This window comes from Trachemys scripta, chromosome 13, assembly GCF_013100865.1.
Source record: "Trachemys scripta elegans isolate TJP31775 chromosome 13, CAS_Tse_1.0, whole genome shotgun sequence".
NCBI lineage: Eukaryota > Metazoa > Chordata > Testudines > Emydidae > Trachemys > Trachemys scripta.
Window position 1 is genome coordinate 26,262,381 of NC_048310.1, and position 15,468 is coordinate 26,277,848.

At 41.1% G+C, this 15,468-nt stretch overlaps 1 protein-coding gene across 8 annotated transcripts in view; it reads left to right on the forward strand.

The window, feature by feature from the left end:
• The window catches only part of PHKB (phosphorylase kinase regulatory subunit beta), a 194,449-nt gene that overhangs the window by 138,079 nt on the left and 40,902 nt on the right, over positions 1-15,468 (forward strand). For all 8 annotated transcript variants that reach the window (XM_034788873.1, XM_034788868.1, XM_034788865.1 and 5 more), the window contains 2 exons: positions 5,985-6,040; positions 6,270-6,363. In XM_034788873.1, the coding sequence (XP_034644764.1) occupies positions 5,985-6,040; positions 6,270-6,363 (150 nt within the window). The remainder of the gene's footprint in view (positions 1-5,984; positions 6,041-6,269; positions 6,364-15,468) is intronic.

Consider the following 15,468-nt stretch of genomic DNA (forward strand, 5'->3'; position numbering starts at 1 on the left):
TTGAAACAGTGAACAAACCAAAAATTGTAAGCCTAATTCACCAGTGGTATAACTCCATTGACTTTGACCCTGTAGGTAGTTGAGAGTTAGGGAATGGCTAGAGGATAAGACAAGGGTGTGTGTGTTTGTTTGTTTGTTTGTTTTTAATTATGTAAAGTATTTTAGGATATGGCATATCTAATCTGATATGTTGAAAATAAGTATGCATGTTACAGAAATGTTTTCGGGATTCCATCTTGGTTAGCAGTTAATCCTTGTAGAGAGATGCTCAGAATACTGTGCATTTATTTTCTAATAGCTTCTATTATCTTAAAATTTCACAGCAGACATGAGTGGTCTTGGTATGAAGTTTTCTGGATCTGTGACATATCTTGAATAATTTAATTTAAAAAAATTAAGAGTTTCATTTAAACTTTTAAATGCTAAGTAATAATTTAAAAACCATATTCTACCTCAAACAAATGCAAATAGCATTCTTTTGCCTTTGTGGATAATTTTTCCTTCATCGAATAAGTGATATATATACAGTATTTGTCACAGAGCATCTGACTATTGTATTTATGGTGTGATCTATACTCCAAAACCAAATACGCTTAACTCCCTGCATTCCTCTGGTCCTGTCTCTACTGTCAGTATTAGCTATAGTGCAAGCTTTGCATAAACTTTTATCATAACTAAATATCTTCCTTAAATCTTTTCTTCCTGTTTCTGACTCCAATGGAGGAAGCTATAATCTTAGGCATGTTCCTGTTTCCTTTTAGCTTTACTATAATTGTTCAAAATATACAATGTTATATTAAAAAAACTAAATGTTATGTATTTTTTTAGTTTGAGATGCTTCTGCAAGCTTGCACCAGCAAAATTACCAAAAGTTTTGGGCATAAATTGTTTAGCACTATCTAAGTACTGACTATGATATTCTGGGGTGCAATCCAGACCAAGAAGGGGCTGTTATCCCTGCCCTGTGAACTTGGGTGCCTCACAGTGCTTTGCTGCTGTAGCTCCCACCTGGACAGCTCACAAACAGCCTTCCAGCCTGTGGATAACACCCTGGGTATCTGTGAATAGCTGCAGCCTGCCAGCCATATATCAGTCACATTCTGGCTTCTACCATCTTGGTTACCACATGCTACACACTCCCTGTCCTGGATTTTTCCCCAAAATGTGTTTTCTGAACTGTCTAGCCCTTTCCTAAACACTTCAGATATGTTAGGTCTGTTGCTTCTCTAAGGGGATCAATATACAACAGTTTGCTACCCTAAATGGAGTAACCCACACAGTTCACAACACTGGATTTGTTTTGATTAAAGAATATAATAAATTGATAGGTTTTAAGTGAGTACAAGTCTACGGTAGTAAAGTCAGGAATGGTTACAAGAGAAATGAAGATAAAATGCTTCCTCGTACTCTAACTTAACAAACTATACTTGGTTCAAGGTGAAATTCCTTACCACGTTTCCAGTAACTGTTGACAAAATTGTCAGGCCACGATCTGCTCCTGAAGTCCAAGGGCTGTTTCTTTTGAAAGAGAGAGAGATGGCTAGGTAGAGATAACTTAGGGTGTTTTTGCCCCTCCTTTTTATAGTTATCACGCTTTGATATGTATTTAGAACATAAGAACAGCCATACTGGGTCAAACCAAAGGTCTATCTAGCCCAGTATCCTGGCTTCTGACAGTGACCAATGCCAGTGCCCCAGAGGGAATGAACAGAACAGGTAATTATCAAATGATCCATCCCCTATCTCCCATTCCCAGCTTCTGGCAAACAGAAGCTAGGGCCACCATCCCTGCCCATCCTGGCTAATAGCTATTGATGGACCTATCTTCCATGAATTTATCTAGTTCTTGAACCCTGTTATAGTCTTGGTCTTCACAACATCCTCTGGCAGAGTTCCACAGCCTGACTGTGTGTTGTGTGAAAAAAATACTTCCTTTTGTTCCTGCTGCCTATTAATTTCATGTGGTGACCCCTAGTTCTTGTGTTATGAAAAGGAGTAAATAACACTTCCTTATTTACTTTCTCCACACCAGTCATGATTTTATAAACCTCAACCATATCCCCACCTTAGTCGTCTCTTTTTTCCAAGCTGAAAAGTCCCAGTCTTATTAATCGCCTCAATGGGGTGACCACATCTCCTCACAATATTCAAGATGTGGGCGTACCATGGATTTATATAGAGGCAATATGATATTTTCTGTCTTATTATCTATCCCTTTCTGAATGATTCCCAGCATTGTGTTAGCTTTTTTGACTGCCACCACACATTGAGAGATTGTTTTCAGAGAACTATCCACAGTGACTCCAAGATGTCTTTCTTGAGTGGTAACAGCTAATTTAGACCCCATCATTTTATACGTTTAGTTGGGATTATGTTTTGCAATATGCATTACTTTGCATTTATCAACATTGAATTTCATCTGCCCATTTTGTTGCCCAGTCACTGAGTTTTGAGAGATCCTTTTGTAGCTCTTTGCAGTCTGCCTTGGACTTTACTATCTGCAGATTTTGCCACCTCACTGTTTATCCCTTTTTCCAGATCATGTATGAATATGTTGAATAGGACCCCTGGGGGACACCACTATTTACCTCTCTCCATTCTGAAAACTGACCATTTATTCCAACCCTTTGTTTCCTATCTTTTAACCAGTTACCAATCCATGAGAGAACCTTCCCTCTTATCCCATGACAGCTTACTTTGCTTAAGAGTCTTTGGTGATGGACCCTGTCAAAGGCTTTCTGAAAATCTATATCCACTGGCTCCCCCTTGTCCACATGTTTGTTGTCCCCCCTCAAAGAATTCTAATAGATTGGTGAGGCATGATTTCCCTTTCTAAAAAACATGTTGACTCTTCTCCAACAAATTATGTTTCTCTATATGTCTGACAATTTCGTTTTTTACTATAGTTTCAATCAGTTTTCCCAGTACTCAAGTCAGGCTTGCCGGGATCACCTCTGGAGCCCTTTTTAAAAATTGGTGTCACATTAGCTATCCTCCAATCATTTGGTACAGAAGCTGATTTAAATGATAGGTTACAGACTACAGTTAGTAGTTCTGCAATTTCACATTTTTGTTCCTTCAGAACTCTTGGGTGAATACCATCTGGTCCTGGTGACTTATTACTGTTTAGTTTATCAATTTGTCCAAAACCTCCTCTAATGACACCTTTTCTTGAGGGTTATTCCTAGATAAAATTCATTCCTGATGTGAGGACAGAGACAAAGAGCACGGTGGTGAAAGAGGTTCCAGGTTGTTGTTTGCTAAGATGCAGATTTGTTTGTACCTGCTCCCCTTCCTTGCCAAAGAATGGCCTCATGATAGGCGATTGTCCATCAACTTTGATGACACCTGGCTAGAGGCATCAGCTTGTCCTTTGTCTTTGAGAAACTAGTTTACTGATCTGGTAAACATATTTCAGACCTAACTTCAGCTGATGTTCATATCTTTACATAGTTGCTACATATGTTTCACCATGATATTAATGAGCATCAAGTTATTAGTTTTCAAACGATACCTTACAAGGTATATTTTGTGCAAAGGTTGTTACAATGGTCTGTAGGGTATGAATATAGGGTCATGCTGACATCCACTGTATTCAGCTTTGATTGAATATGAGTAGTTAATGCTATATATAGAGAGCGCACTATAATTTTTGGGGACTGGTAAGTGGCTTTATTTCATTAATCTTCTAACTGAATATTCTAACAGTGTTTACAGTATGAAGTGGCATATTCTAGATCTATAACTTGTCTTCCAGACCTTGACACACTGAAAGGCAAAGACATTTGCTTTCTGCTTAATATATCGCAGTATGCTAGTTACATGCACTATATTGAGTTTCTCACAGTATTTTTTGAAAATCTTAAGTTTCACACAGCCAGGTCCTCTAAAATAAAAATGACTGAAGCAGCAAGTCACTTAGAAAAAGATTGCAGCATCTACCTTTTGATAAAGTACTTCATCAGTTGCAGTAATCCATGAAATCCTGGATACCAGTAAATAGATTAACATGAGAAATGGGGGATCTGCAGTTTATTTTTTAATAAACTCCCTTTTTTGTCCCAGACATTATTTTCTAGAGTTCTGTATTAAAATTTTATAGCTAAAAATTGTTACCTGTTTCTTTGAGTGTCAAGAATCCAATTACTCAACCAACTTAGATACTCTGTCAGTTGGAAATAGGGAATTCTAGTTAGAACCTGTTTTCTTCCTTCTGTCTGTTAAGTATAAATCTAAACATAGTAAGTTGGCATAGAACTTATCCAAAGATCTTTCTCCAGGCTTTCATTTCAAATAGTCTCAATCGCAGTAGTCAAACAACCTCAATCTCTTACGTGATATTCATAGAAATAGAGCAGCAAAGAAACTTCCTAATTCTAATTCTGAGGTAAAGTTTACAGTGGTCTATTACACTATCCTGACAGAAAGTTATTTTGTCTGTTTTTAATACCTTTACAAACAGTGTTTAGTCAATAGGAACTCCCTGTTGTTGTTGAGGACACTGTTTTGTCATCAAAGTGTTATGTCACTTGAATTTCCAACAGGTCATCCTGGGTCCCATATTGTATATTGTAACATTTATATTGGGGGGGTTGGGGGGAACTAGTTTGTGTGCTTAAAAACCATAGGCTATAGTGCTTCTGCAACCTTTAGTAGAAGTAATTATTCGTGTATTTTTTAGGACAAATACCTCAAGATTTGCCTTTGTGATTACAGCAAATATGACTTGTTTGGAGGAGTCATAAATGCTTGAACTGGTCTTTTTACTTTAAAGACTTACAATGGAAAGAAATTATGGTACATTTTGGATGTAGAAATTTTTAAAAAGTTAACATAATTTTAACTTAATTTTTGCTATGCAAATTCTGCAGTTTTCCTCCACATTGTTAAACTTAAAATTCCAAGTGAGGGGTTTTTACAGCTATAACTGAGCTGTTAGAGAGAACCATCTTGGAAATAACACTATATTTGCTTCTGTCAGATGCACCATAGCACTTCCCCTTCCCTCCTCCTTCTCCCCTTCTCCCCAGAAAACAGAGGTTATGTATATAGAGTACATTGAATACTATCAAGGAAATGAATGAGAGTAATGCAAACATCTTGCATCTTAGCCAGTGAAGCATGTTGCCAGTTAAATCCTGGCCCCAGTCACTGATTTTAGTGAGATCAAAATTTTATCCAAACTGTTGAATTCAATACTATTTGCATGCCTTTTCTCTTACCAAAATACTGTCATTTATTTTGTTCTTAATGATCTAATTAATCATAACATTAGAAATAGTCACCCTTTAGAAATGTACATTATATCTTTCATACAACAATACAGTTAGCAACTGTCCAGTCAAAAATACTTTAGATTAAAAATATATTAAAGCTATCAGCATGCATGTCGTGTGTGTGTGTGTATGCGCACGCGCATTTTGTTTTTTGGTTGTTTTTTTATGAAGATATCAGTTATACAGTCAGTTGTATGATTAATTCTTTACAAGGTCTATGCAGTATATCAAAATAATACTATGATATAGTACGTATAAGGGGAAAATACCAAAAACATCAATAGTATAACCTTGCATTTTTTCTGGGATACATACTGAAGGATTTTTACCATATGTAACAATTTTTAAATAAATCTCATATATGTTTGTATTTTTTCCATTACAAAAATGTAAATGGTGACAAAAGAAGAATTGATTCCTATCTCCCCAACATGCATCATTCAAAATACCATTGACAGTACAGCTGCTCACTAAGTTGTGAGATTTATGGCTTTTAGGTCTATGGTGTTCCATTACCCTGTGTACACAGTCAAATTGATTAGCAGGCAGTTGAGAGCAGAGAGAAGCAGCAGTGCAGTGAGTTGATGCCGATCAGATCTATGAACTGTTTAAATACTGTTAATATTGTCCTTGTTTCTTGTTGAGATAACAAACTGTTCTTGGTTAACTATGTTAATAAAAGTATTTGTTTGCCCTTATTGATTTTAGGGGCCTCTAGAAAATGATTTGGTGGTCCATGTGGCCCTGATAGCAGAAAGTCAACGGTAAGACATTTGGTTTTATTAAGAATTTTTATTTTAAGGAAGAATTGAATGTGACTAGATCTACAGTCTGGCACAGGTTTTCAAAGAAGCATGAGTGAGACTATTAACTCAGATTTAAATTGACATGATATTCATGTTTTTGCTTCTTCAGTAATTGCTACCAAGACCATTACAAAATCAGACTGTAGTTATGCTGTGATTAAATCCCTGCATTTATTTTGTTTTATAGCCTGCAAGTTTTTCTGAATACATATGGAATCCAGACTCAGACTCCTCAGCAAGTGGAACCTATTCAGATATGGGCTCAACAGGAACTTGTCAAAGTAAGAGATTTTGCATTAATGACTTATCTATGCGGTTCTTCCTTTTTTTTTTTTTTTTTTTTTATGCAATTCCTTATTTGCTGACAACCAGACTCGTGCCTACTTATGTTGCAATGAATTATCTAGGTTTTTGTTTCATTTTAATTAAACTGTAAGATACTTCAAAGTGTGCATTATTGGTTTATAATGCATGCCTGTTTGAAGCATTTAGCAAATAATTGAATGCTGTGTTCTATATTTGCACTTAAGTACATCTTTGACCATAACCGAAAATGTAATTTGTGATGATCTGTTATCTGATCTAGGTAGTATCTAATCACCTTCCAAACAATATATATATAAAAAAAAAAAGAATACAGTGGATCAGTGGACTTAAGTCAAGGTTGATCTCGACACACAGTGAATCAGAGACAGATACAGAGATGGATTTAAGCAACAGACCATAACTTTATTAATTTATCACTGGGTGGGTGTGCTATATTCCCACCCCATGCTGTCACATAGCAGGCATTTGTTTGGGTGGAGTGTGGGGTTAGAGGGCTCCCAGAATATAACAAATATCTCAGGGAAGATGCTCCTTGGCCAGTGCCTTAGGACAGTTCACTTCTGAATCCTCTTGCCCTCCACGTTTGTGGGAGGATAAAAGGTGCTAACGGGGGAGCTCAGTCTGCAAAGTCTTAGTCTCCCCTTTTCCTATAGACACAAGGTCAACAGTGAAATTCTGGATCTCATTTACCTCAGGGAACTGGCCATTTTAGCCATTATCTGCACTGGAAACTAGCTAATGGAGGTACCAGCAATTAGAATGGTCATGGCCATCCACACTGTCTGGCATCCATATCCAGCCCTTAAAGTCATGAAGACATCTGTCTAATGGTGTCCATCATCCTTATAGCTTATGCCCAGTGTATTGAATGTCCCTATGTGTGATCATTGAGCCCCCTGTCCCCAAAATTATCCTGGTAGTCTTATGGTTTGGATTCTGATGGGGCTCTGTCAACACAGGTTGGCTTGAGAGCTCCCTGCCAAACTTGCTTAGCGAGCATCTCTGACCAAACCAATTTTGTGCATGGTCATTACCACTTAATCGATTCCACATCCCTCTGAATCCTAATTCTCAAATTTAGTCTGGTGGAAGCCTCAAGGTCATTTTTACCAAGTTGAATATCTCAGCCATCAGTGAGTGCAGCAGAGCCATAAGCTGGTTCCATAACATGGCTGTTCTGCTGTATCACTCAAGGCAGACAATTTCAGCCTTGAAGCTCAGTTGTGATCCACCTGCTGACCTCATTGCCTGCTTGTGGGCCCCATTCACAGTTGAGTGCCTGCAGCTCCAGACATCAATCCTCCTCCCAGTGTCTCCTGCAATCACAAACGACAAAGTTAGTTCAGACCCGGGATGTGCCCCAGCAACCTATTGGTAGGTGAACATATATTCTGTAACAATCTGATTTCCAGGGCTTGATTTCCTGGACCTTCTGGAAGTTTAAATCCTCTGATCCTGTTGATTTTTGTTGCCCCAAACCTAAGGGAACTCATGCCAGAATTTGCAGGACTGAGATGTAAGTAGGCTAATGCCTTCTTCGTGTCCACAGCAAACTGATACCTGCTCAGATAGCTGCCATCCCAGGATATGAATAGAGCGTCTGGTTCCTGGTCCTGTATGTTTTAAAAGGCTTTGATAGCATTCATGGGTTTACCTGTTGATCGGCATATTCCTTGAGCTCTACTGTGGCCCTCTTTCCTGCCTGATCAGTTTTTGAATACTTCAATTTCAGTGAAATTGCTCCTGCGTAAATTGCACATCCAGTAGTTCTAATGCACACCTGGAGCTATCTCCTGTTGTCTGCGGCACTAGTTTAGTAAAAGCACCAAAAAAAAGGCGATGACAAATGCTGCTTTCAATAGAACTGCTTCCACCCTACAACTGCACGCTCTGGGTAAAGCTTCTAATCAGTATGGTTATGGGGAGCCTGTCTTCCTCCCTGCAACCATCTTCTCTGGAACATCCTTTCAAAATCTTCCTTAATAAAAATCCACTACTTGAGTCAGCAAGTCCTGCTAGCCTCCAGCAAAACCTGAGGCCAGCAAGGTGACCCAGTATTATGGATGAAGCCAATCCACGGTGCATTAAAGACACTACATTTCTTACCACCTGATGTTCAGGGATGGAGCAGATACACTGGAGTCCTTCCCTAACTCAGAATTATACAGATTCCACTAAACTGGCCTTGTACACTCTGACGGGGGTGGGGGTGAGCGGTAGAGGGAGCAATGAAGTTTGTTTGCCAATTCTAAAAGCTGTCAGGAGCCATGTCTTGACAACTGGTGAGGCATCACCTGAGGGCCTCTTCTGGTGAATTGTGCAATTTCCTGGAAAATGTCCTCTTGAAATCGAAAGGATGTCAGCAATGCCCTTATCTATGTCATGAACATATACTGCACAGATAAGAATGTTAAATAAAAGGCAGTGCAAAACAAATGTCCTCTAAGGCCTCATTTTCCATGAGAACTTTGCTGACTGCCGATTGATAATTGAGGGTACGATAAATGGTGAATAATCCTGCACCGTCTCTGATGGTTCTCAGTGTATCCAGGAGTGAGAGTCATCTTGTTACTCCCTGACTCTAGTGAGACGGAGTCTTGCTTGCGGTAGCTCCCTACCATCACCAGCCTTTCAGCCGCTCAGTGACTCTCCTCTGGGCTATGTTAGTCCTGTGTTTGCCTTGCAGATTAACAAGAGGTGCACCCCAGATCCCTTGTGATATCCAGCCCTTGACACTGGCTACTTACAGAAATCCCAGTTCCTTTGCTGCCAAAGGAGCAGTGTACACCAGTTTTACCTTAAATCACTGCTCCTGTATAACGCACAGCACCTGTGAGCACTTGCAATAAAACAAAAGAAAGTTTATTTAAGAAAGAATAGAGATGCCACTAGAAACAAGGGAGAGTGAAGGGAACCTGGTTACAATACAAAACAAAATCATAAAACACAAACTAGGGCATACACTTATTAGATCGTATAGGTAACCACTACTAAAGTAGGTTCCCTAACCCCCACCTCCCCCCCAAAAGTAGTCTGTTGCTGAGCTGGTTGGCTTCCCAGGAACAAGGATGCACACTTTCATGAAATACCCCTGCTCAACAAGATGACTCCTCAGTGAATGGATACAGTGTGTCTTCCTTTACCTTCTGATATACTGATTCAGTCTTTCAACTTTACTCGGGGCAAGTCTACACTATAAACTTACAGCTGTATAACTACATCGCTCGGGGTGTGAAATATCCACATTCCTGAGCAACACAATTACACTGACCTAACCCTTGATATTCCATTTTGTGTGAGACAACGACCTGATGACCATGCCTGTGAAGAGTTGCCATATTCCAGGTTGCAATTTTGGTGGACTGTCTGAGATCCCAGATACAATTGGATGCGTTGCCACAATATACTGCAGACAAGTCTCCCGACATCAGACGACTCGCGTTCCCAGGGCGGTTTTGGCATGAACGTGTCATGTTTGCACTGAGGGGAGACAGCACCAACAAGGCATCTACAGCTGAAAGTAAGGCAGGGGCTTTAACCATGGTGCTGAGTACTAGGTTATTCATCATCATCAAAAAAAAAAAAAGCAAACGATTATCCTGGGAAATACCTCGTTCCACTGGGGGATGAGACGGAGGCGCAGTAACGTGACCCTTTTCCTGGTCTACCAGTATGGGCTTCACGCTGTGCAACCCGAGACGTTGAGTCTTTCTCAGCGACTTCCTTCACCTCGGGTAGCTAGGTGCAGCTTCTGCCCTGCATCTTCGCCGCCTGTGTTAGCCATCATTTTCAGAGTTCACACTGGATCTGTCCACCTCGCATAATGCCCAAGGTGATATTTCAGACAAGCCTTCATCGCTGATGGCATAGCTCCAGCGAGCAATCCCCTACTCCAGATGTTACACCCCCTCCACCACAATGAGGTACATGGACTTTCTTGGTATATTGATTGCAGGACTAACAAAAGCAAGGCTGATAGATCACGGACATCACAAGGTGGAAGATTCTTTACTTCTGTATTCTGGTGGCCCCAACCATCTATATGGGGTAGCACTACTACTGTGAAGTGAGGCCAAGTCCTCCCTGACAACCTGGATGCCTGTGTCTCCTTGTTTACTTACTGCATGTCTTAAACATCGGCATGGTTACCTCACTGTCCTAGTAGTCTATGCGCCGATAGAGGAATCTGCCGACTCAGTTAAAGATCATTTCTATGATCATTTGGAACATCTAGTATGCACAGTCCCTCCACATGATAAGCTCATGATCCTGGGTGACCAAAATGCAGTTACTGGCTCCCTGCGAACTGAGTTTGAACAGGTCATCGGTCATTATGGTTCAGTTACACCCAATGATAACTCTCGCTGCTTGCTTACACTCTGTGCCTCCCAGAATCTTTCCGTTCTTGGGTTATGGTTCAAGTGATGACGCATACACCAGATGTCATGGATCTCTATGATGGCGTCACTCAGAAGGAGTTGGACCACCTAATTACATGTGATAGGCATCTCTTCGCCTTCTGTAGAATATATCGCGGTGCAGAATGCGCGGCGAACACAGATCATCTAGTGGTCGCCCATATGGTGTTGATGTTCCAATGAGTAGGTAAGCCCTCTGTGATGATGAAGAAGTTTGACATCAATGCACTCCATGTGCGAGGTTTAGCCAACAGGTTTTGTATTGATGTCAGCAACAGATTCTCGGCTCTAGCCAATCTGCCAAATGATGTGGAGGTTGCCTGGTCCCTGTTCACTTCTGCCCTCAACCCATCTGCTGAGCAGACAATTGGATATAGGCATCCAGCATGCCGACCATGGCTATTGGAGGAGGCCTTCCAGATAATTAAATTGAAGGCTGCAGCCTGCCAGCATGGTGATAAGCGCACTCGTGATTAGTTGAAGCAAAAAATTGAAGCGTGGCACTCCACGATCGCAAGACATATTATAATCAAGTGGCGGATGATGTTGAATTTGGCTTAGCCAGGAGCAACTTGAAGCCAGCATTCCGTGCCATTCGCGACTTCACCGGTCAAGAGGTAGTCACTACGAACGGCATCCTGAATGACAGCCAAGGCCATCCCTGTAAATCAGATGATGCCATTCTCTCACGCTGGGTGGAACATTATCACAGTGTCCTGAACCATCCTCCACTGTTCAGAGCTGGATGATCTGGCAGTCACTGTGGTTCAGGATCCAGACGTTTATACTGATGCACCAACATTGGATGAAGTGAAGTGTGCCATCTCTACACTGAAAAACAGACACGCAACTGGTGCTGATGGCATCCCCTCAGAGCTGCTAAAATGTGCTATTGATCCTGTAGCAGAATCACTTCTGGCCATCTTTCATCTGGTGTGGCGAACTGGAACCTTGCTAACTGCCTGAAAGGATGGTATTGTCATCTCGCTCTATAAGGGCAAGGGACCGCGCAGTTAACATAAGAGCTACAGGCCAATCACCTTGCTCTCCATTCCAGGGAAGGTGTTTGCTCATGTTTAGTTGGCACACCTGGAGCCTTTGCTACATCAGATGCGTCGTCCCCAACAGTCAGGCTTTATGTGGAATAGGTCCATATTAGACGCCATTTTGGCCCTTTGCTTGTTGTCAGAGATACATCGCGAGTTCAGGAAGCCCCTGCATGTAGCATATGTTGATCTTAAGGCTATATTTGCTTCAGTCGACTGTGTTGCCTTATAGAAGGCCTTAAAAGGTGTAGGTGTCCCTACCACTCTGCTGGACTTGATTAGAGAGCTGCATAATGGAACCACTGTCCGTGTTCGTCTGGGGAACTGGATAAGTCGGTTTGATGTTTAATTTACAGTAACTCCTCACTTAACATCCTCCCGCTTAACGTTGTTTCAAAGTTACGGTGCTGCTCAATTAGAAAACATGCTCGTTTAAAGTTGTGCAATGCTCCCTTATATAACATCATTTGGCTACCTGCTCTGTCAACTGCTTGTAAGATTCTGTGGAAGAGCAGCGACTTGTGCAATACTCCCTTGTAAAGTTCCTCTTCTCCGTCTCCTCCCCGTCCCTCCCAGCGCTTCCCGCTGTTTGGGAAGCGCTGCGTCTCCGCTCCTTCCCCTCCCTCCCAGAAAGTCCTAAGCGTGAAGCGCCAGGTGGGAGGGGGAGGAGCGGGGAAGCTCTGGGTCTCCGCTCCTCTTCCCCTTCCCCCCCCCCCCAAAAAAAGTCCTAAGTGCCGCCCAACAGCTGTTTGGCAGTGCTTAGGACTTTTGTTGGGGGAGGAGCAGGGATATAGCATGCTATGGAGAGGAAGTGGAGTAGGGATGGGAAGAGGTGGGCCTGGAGTGGAGCGGGGACAGGAAGAGGCAGGCCTGGAGCATCCTCTGGCAAAGTCAGCGCCTGTTCTTCTCCAGGGAAGCTGCCACTGCTGCTGTGAAGGTGCTTCCTAGCGTCCTTGTCTGCAGCAGACTGTGCCTGTGTGGAGTAAGCCAGGGGCACTTCCCAACCACAGTACACTGCAGTATATATGCCTTTTGTCTGCCCCCACAGAAATTTCCTTTGAACCTAACGCCCCGCATTTACATTAAATCTTATGGGGAAATTGGATTTGTTTAACATTGTTTCACTTAAAGTTGCATTTTTCAGGAACATAACTACAACATTAAATGAGGAGTTACTGTAGTTCAAAATACTCAATTACAAAATTGCAAACTAGCCTAGCCTAGCATTTTAAAGCTAAAGACTCTAAAATGTGGGGTTGTGTCCAAAGAAATAGTATATATGAGAGGAAGAGATGAGGAGGAGATATGAAAGTAGAAATGTAAAAAGAGTGTAAGGAATGGCAGAAAGATAACAGAAACAGTTAACAAATAAGAGGAAGATGAGATAGACAGGAGGAATGCTGAGGATGGGGAAATTCAAGCAAGTAGAATAAGAAAACAGATGGTACAAGAGAGCAGTAGAAGACAAGAATAGACTAAGTGGTAGCAAAAGCAAAGAATAGAAAAACAGATGGCAGAGGAGTCCACTTTGGCTTTTTGTAAAGGACTCTAGAATCTGGATACCCATTATCACTCCAGGCTTTTATAGAAACCTCTAGCTATCATTATTTCTTTCTGCACTGCATTGAACCAACTGGATAGAGAAGGTTAACTTGAAAAACTTCCATTAGTGAATTGTACAGTACTTGAGATTTCTTGGAGATGAACTAGTGTTCTGGTGTTTTGAGCTAGGGGTGTAGTTGGTAGCTAAAATGTTGGTTAGCTTAAAGGCACATTTCCAAAAATAAAGAAATGAGGCTGAATCTGAATGATGTAGTTTGTGGATTTTTTTTTTTTTTAACTATAATAGGTGAGGAGATCTATTATTGGAAGATGCAGAGTAGATTGTAGAGCATAGCAGAATCCCCAAAGAAAGATGTGGTATTATAGGATTATTAGAATTCCATTTTTATTAGTAAAGACAGTTCTTTTATATGTAAAATATTATAGACTGTTCTAGGGAAGTAGAGCTCCATCTAGTGTTACGTTATAATGTGCTTATTACTTGTCATTCATATGGTCTCTGTACTATGTAAGAATAAGCAGTTTAACATGAATGGCAGTTTTTAATTTGTTATGTACGGACACCATATTAAATTTATTAATATTTTTGACATTGAATGGACTCTCTAATCTTTTCCCACTTGAATATAGTTATTCAGATTGGATAATTGTGATAGGGGACATTTTGTTCATTGCAATGTAGCAGTGTGATTGACAGTTCTATATCTCTGTTTACAGCTTTGTAATGAGTGAAAATAGCCTTTGTGCTACATATGCAATTTTTTTAAAATGCTAAAGCCAAACAAGCTGACTCCAAGGCCAATTTACATTGTACCTAATCTGCAGAACATGGACACATAGGTCAGGGAAGTGGGATTTTTTTTTTTCCAAAATAAGGAGGAAAAACTCCCTCCCTTCAGTTTGATAAACAGCTAGAGTCCCATGCCTGTTAGCTACTCTCCCATCAGCTTCAGTTCACTAGAGGTAGGGTAGCCCTCAAAACAGGTTCTATTCCATGACTTTTTTTTCCTGTTTTGCATTAACTCTCCTTTCTCCCTTGGTAGTTCTACAGTACTTCATTGGATAGAATTTTATTTTGTTACTTTTTGCAGCAAGTTGACTTTTCTTCTGTAAGGTCATCCTGCTGTAGAACTAGTAACCACAGCTTTCTGCAGTTTGTGAGGCTCAAAAAGCAGCAAATGATTTGGACTGGCTAGAGTTGATGTGTTCAATGAGACTTTGTTGTTTTCAAATATTCTAAATAGTGAGATTTCTTCCATTACAGTTAATTTACAGCTGTTGTTGGCTCATCGCCTCTCATCACTGCAGAGTTAGACTGTGTGATTGGCACATGGGCTAACCTAGCCCAGGTGTAAGCAGCCACACTGCAAAACCCTACCCAAGCTACTGTTTCCTCACATATGCTGCACTCCCCCGCGTGTCTTTAGGACCTTTGGGGGCATACCCCATGGTTCTTTATGCTGCAGTAAGATGAGCCACTCTCATTCTTTCCCAGCCAATTGTGAGGAAATATTTGTCTTTCTGCGGACATTGGGGTGGAGGGAAATTGTGGGAAAGCATAGGAGGACTGTCAGCAGTCGCATGATTTATCCTGCATCCGACTATGCCACTGTGATAGGTTCGGTCACAGAGACCCCCTTGGTACTGTCACGTGACATGCTGGAATTACCTCTGAGCCCGTTTTCCCTGTCAGCTTGGGACTTCAGAACCCTACCTTGTTGAGCCAGACATGCCAGCCGGCTGCAACATAGACCCAAGGTCTGAACCAGGCCCCCAAAGCTGCAGACTTTAACCAAAAACTGCTCAGCAAGTCACCCATCTCCAGCACCCAGACACCCAGTTCCCAATGGGATCCAAACCCCAAATAAATCAGTTTTACTCTGTATAAAGCTTATACAGGGTACACTCATAAATTGTCCGCTCTCTATAACACTGTTAGAGAGATATGCACAGCTGTTTGCTCCCCCAGGTATTAATCACTTACTCTGGGTTAATAAACAAAAGTGATTTTATTAAGTATAAAAAGTAGGAT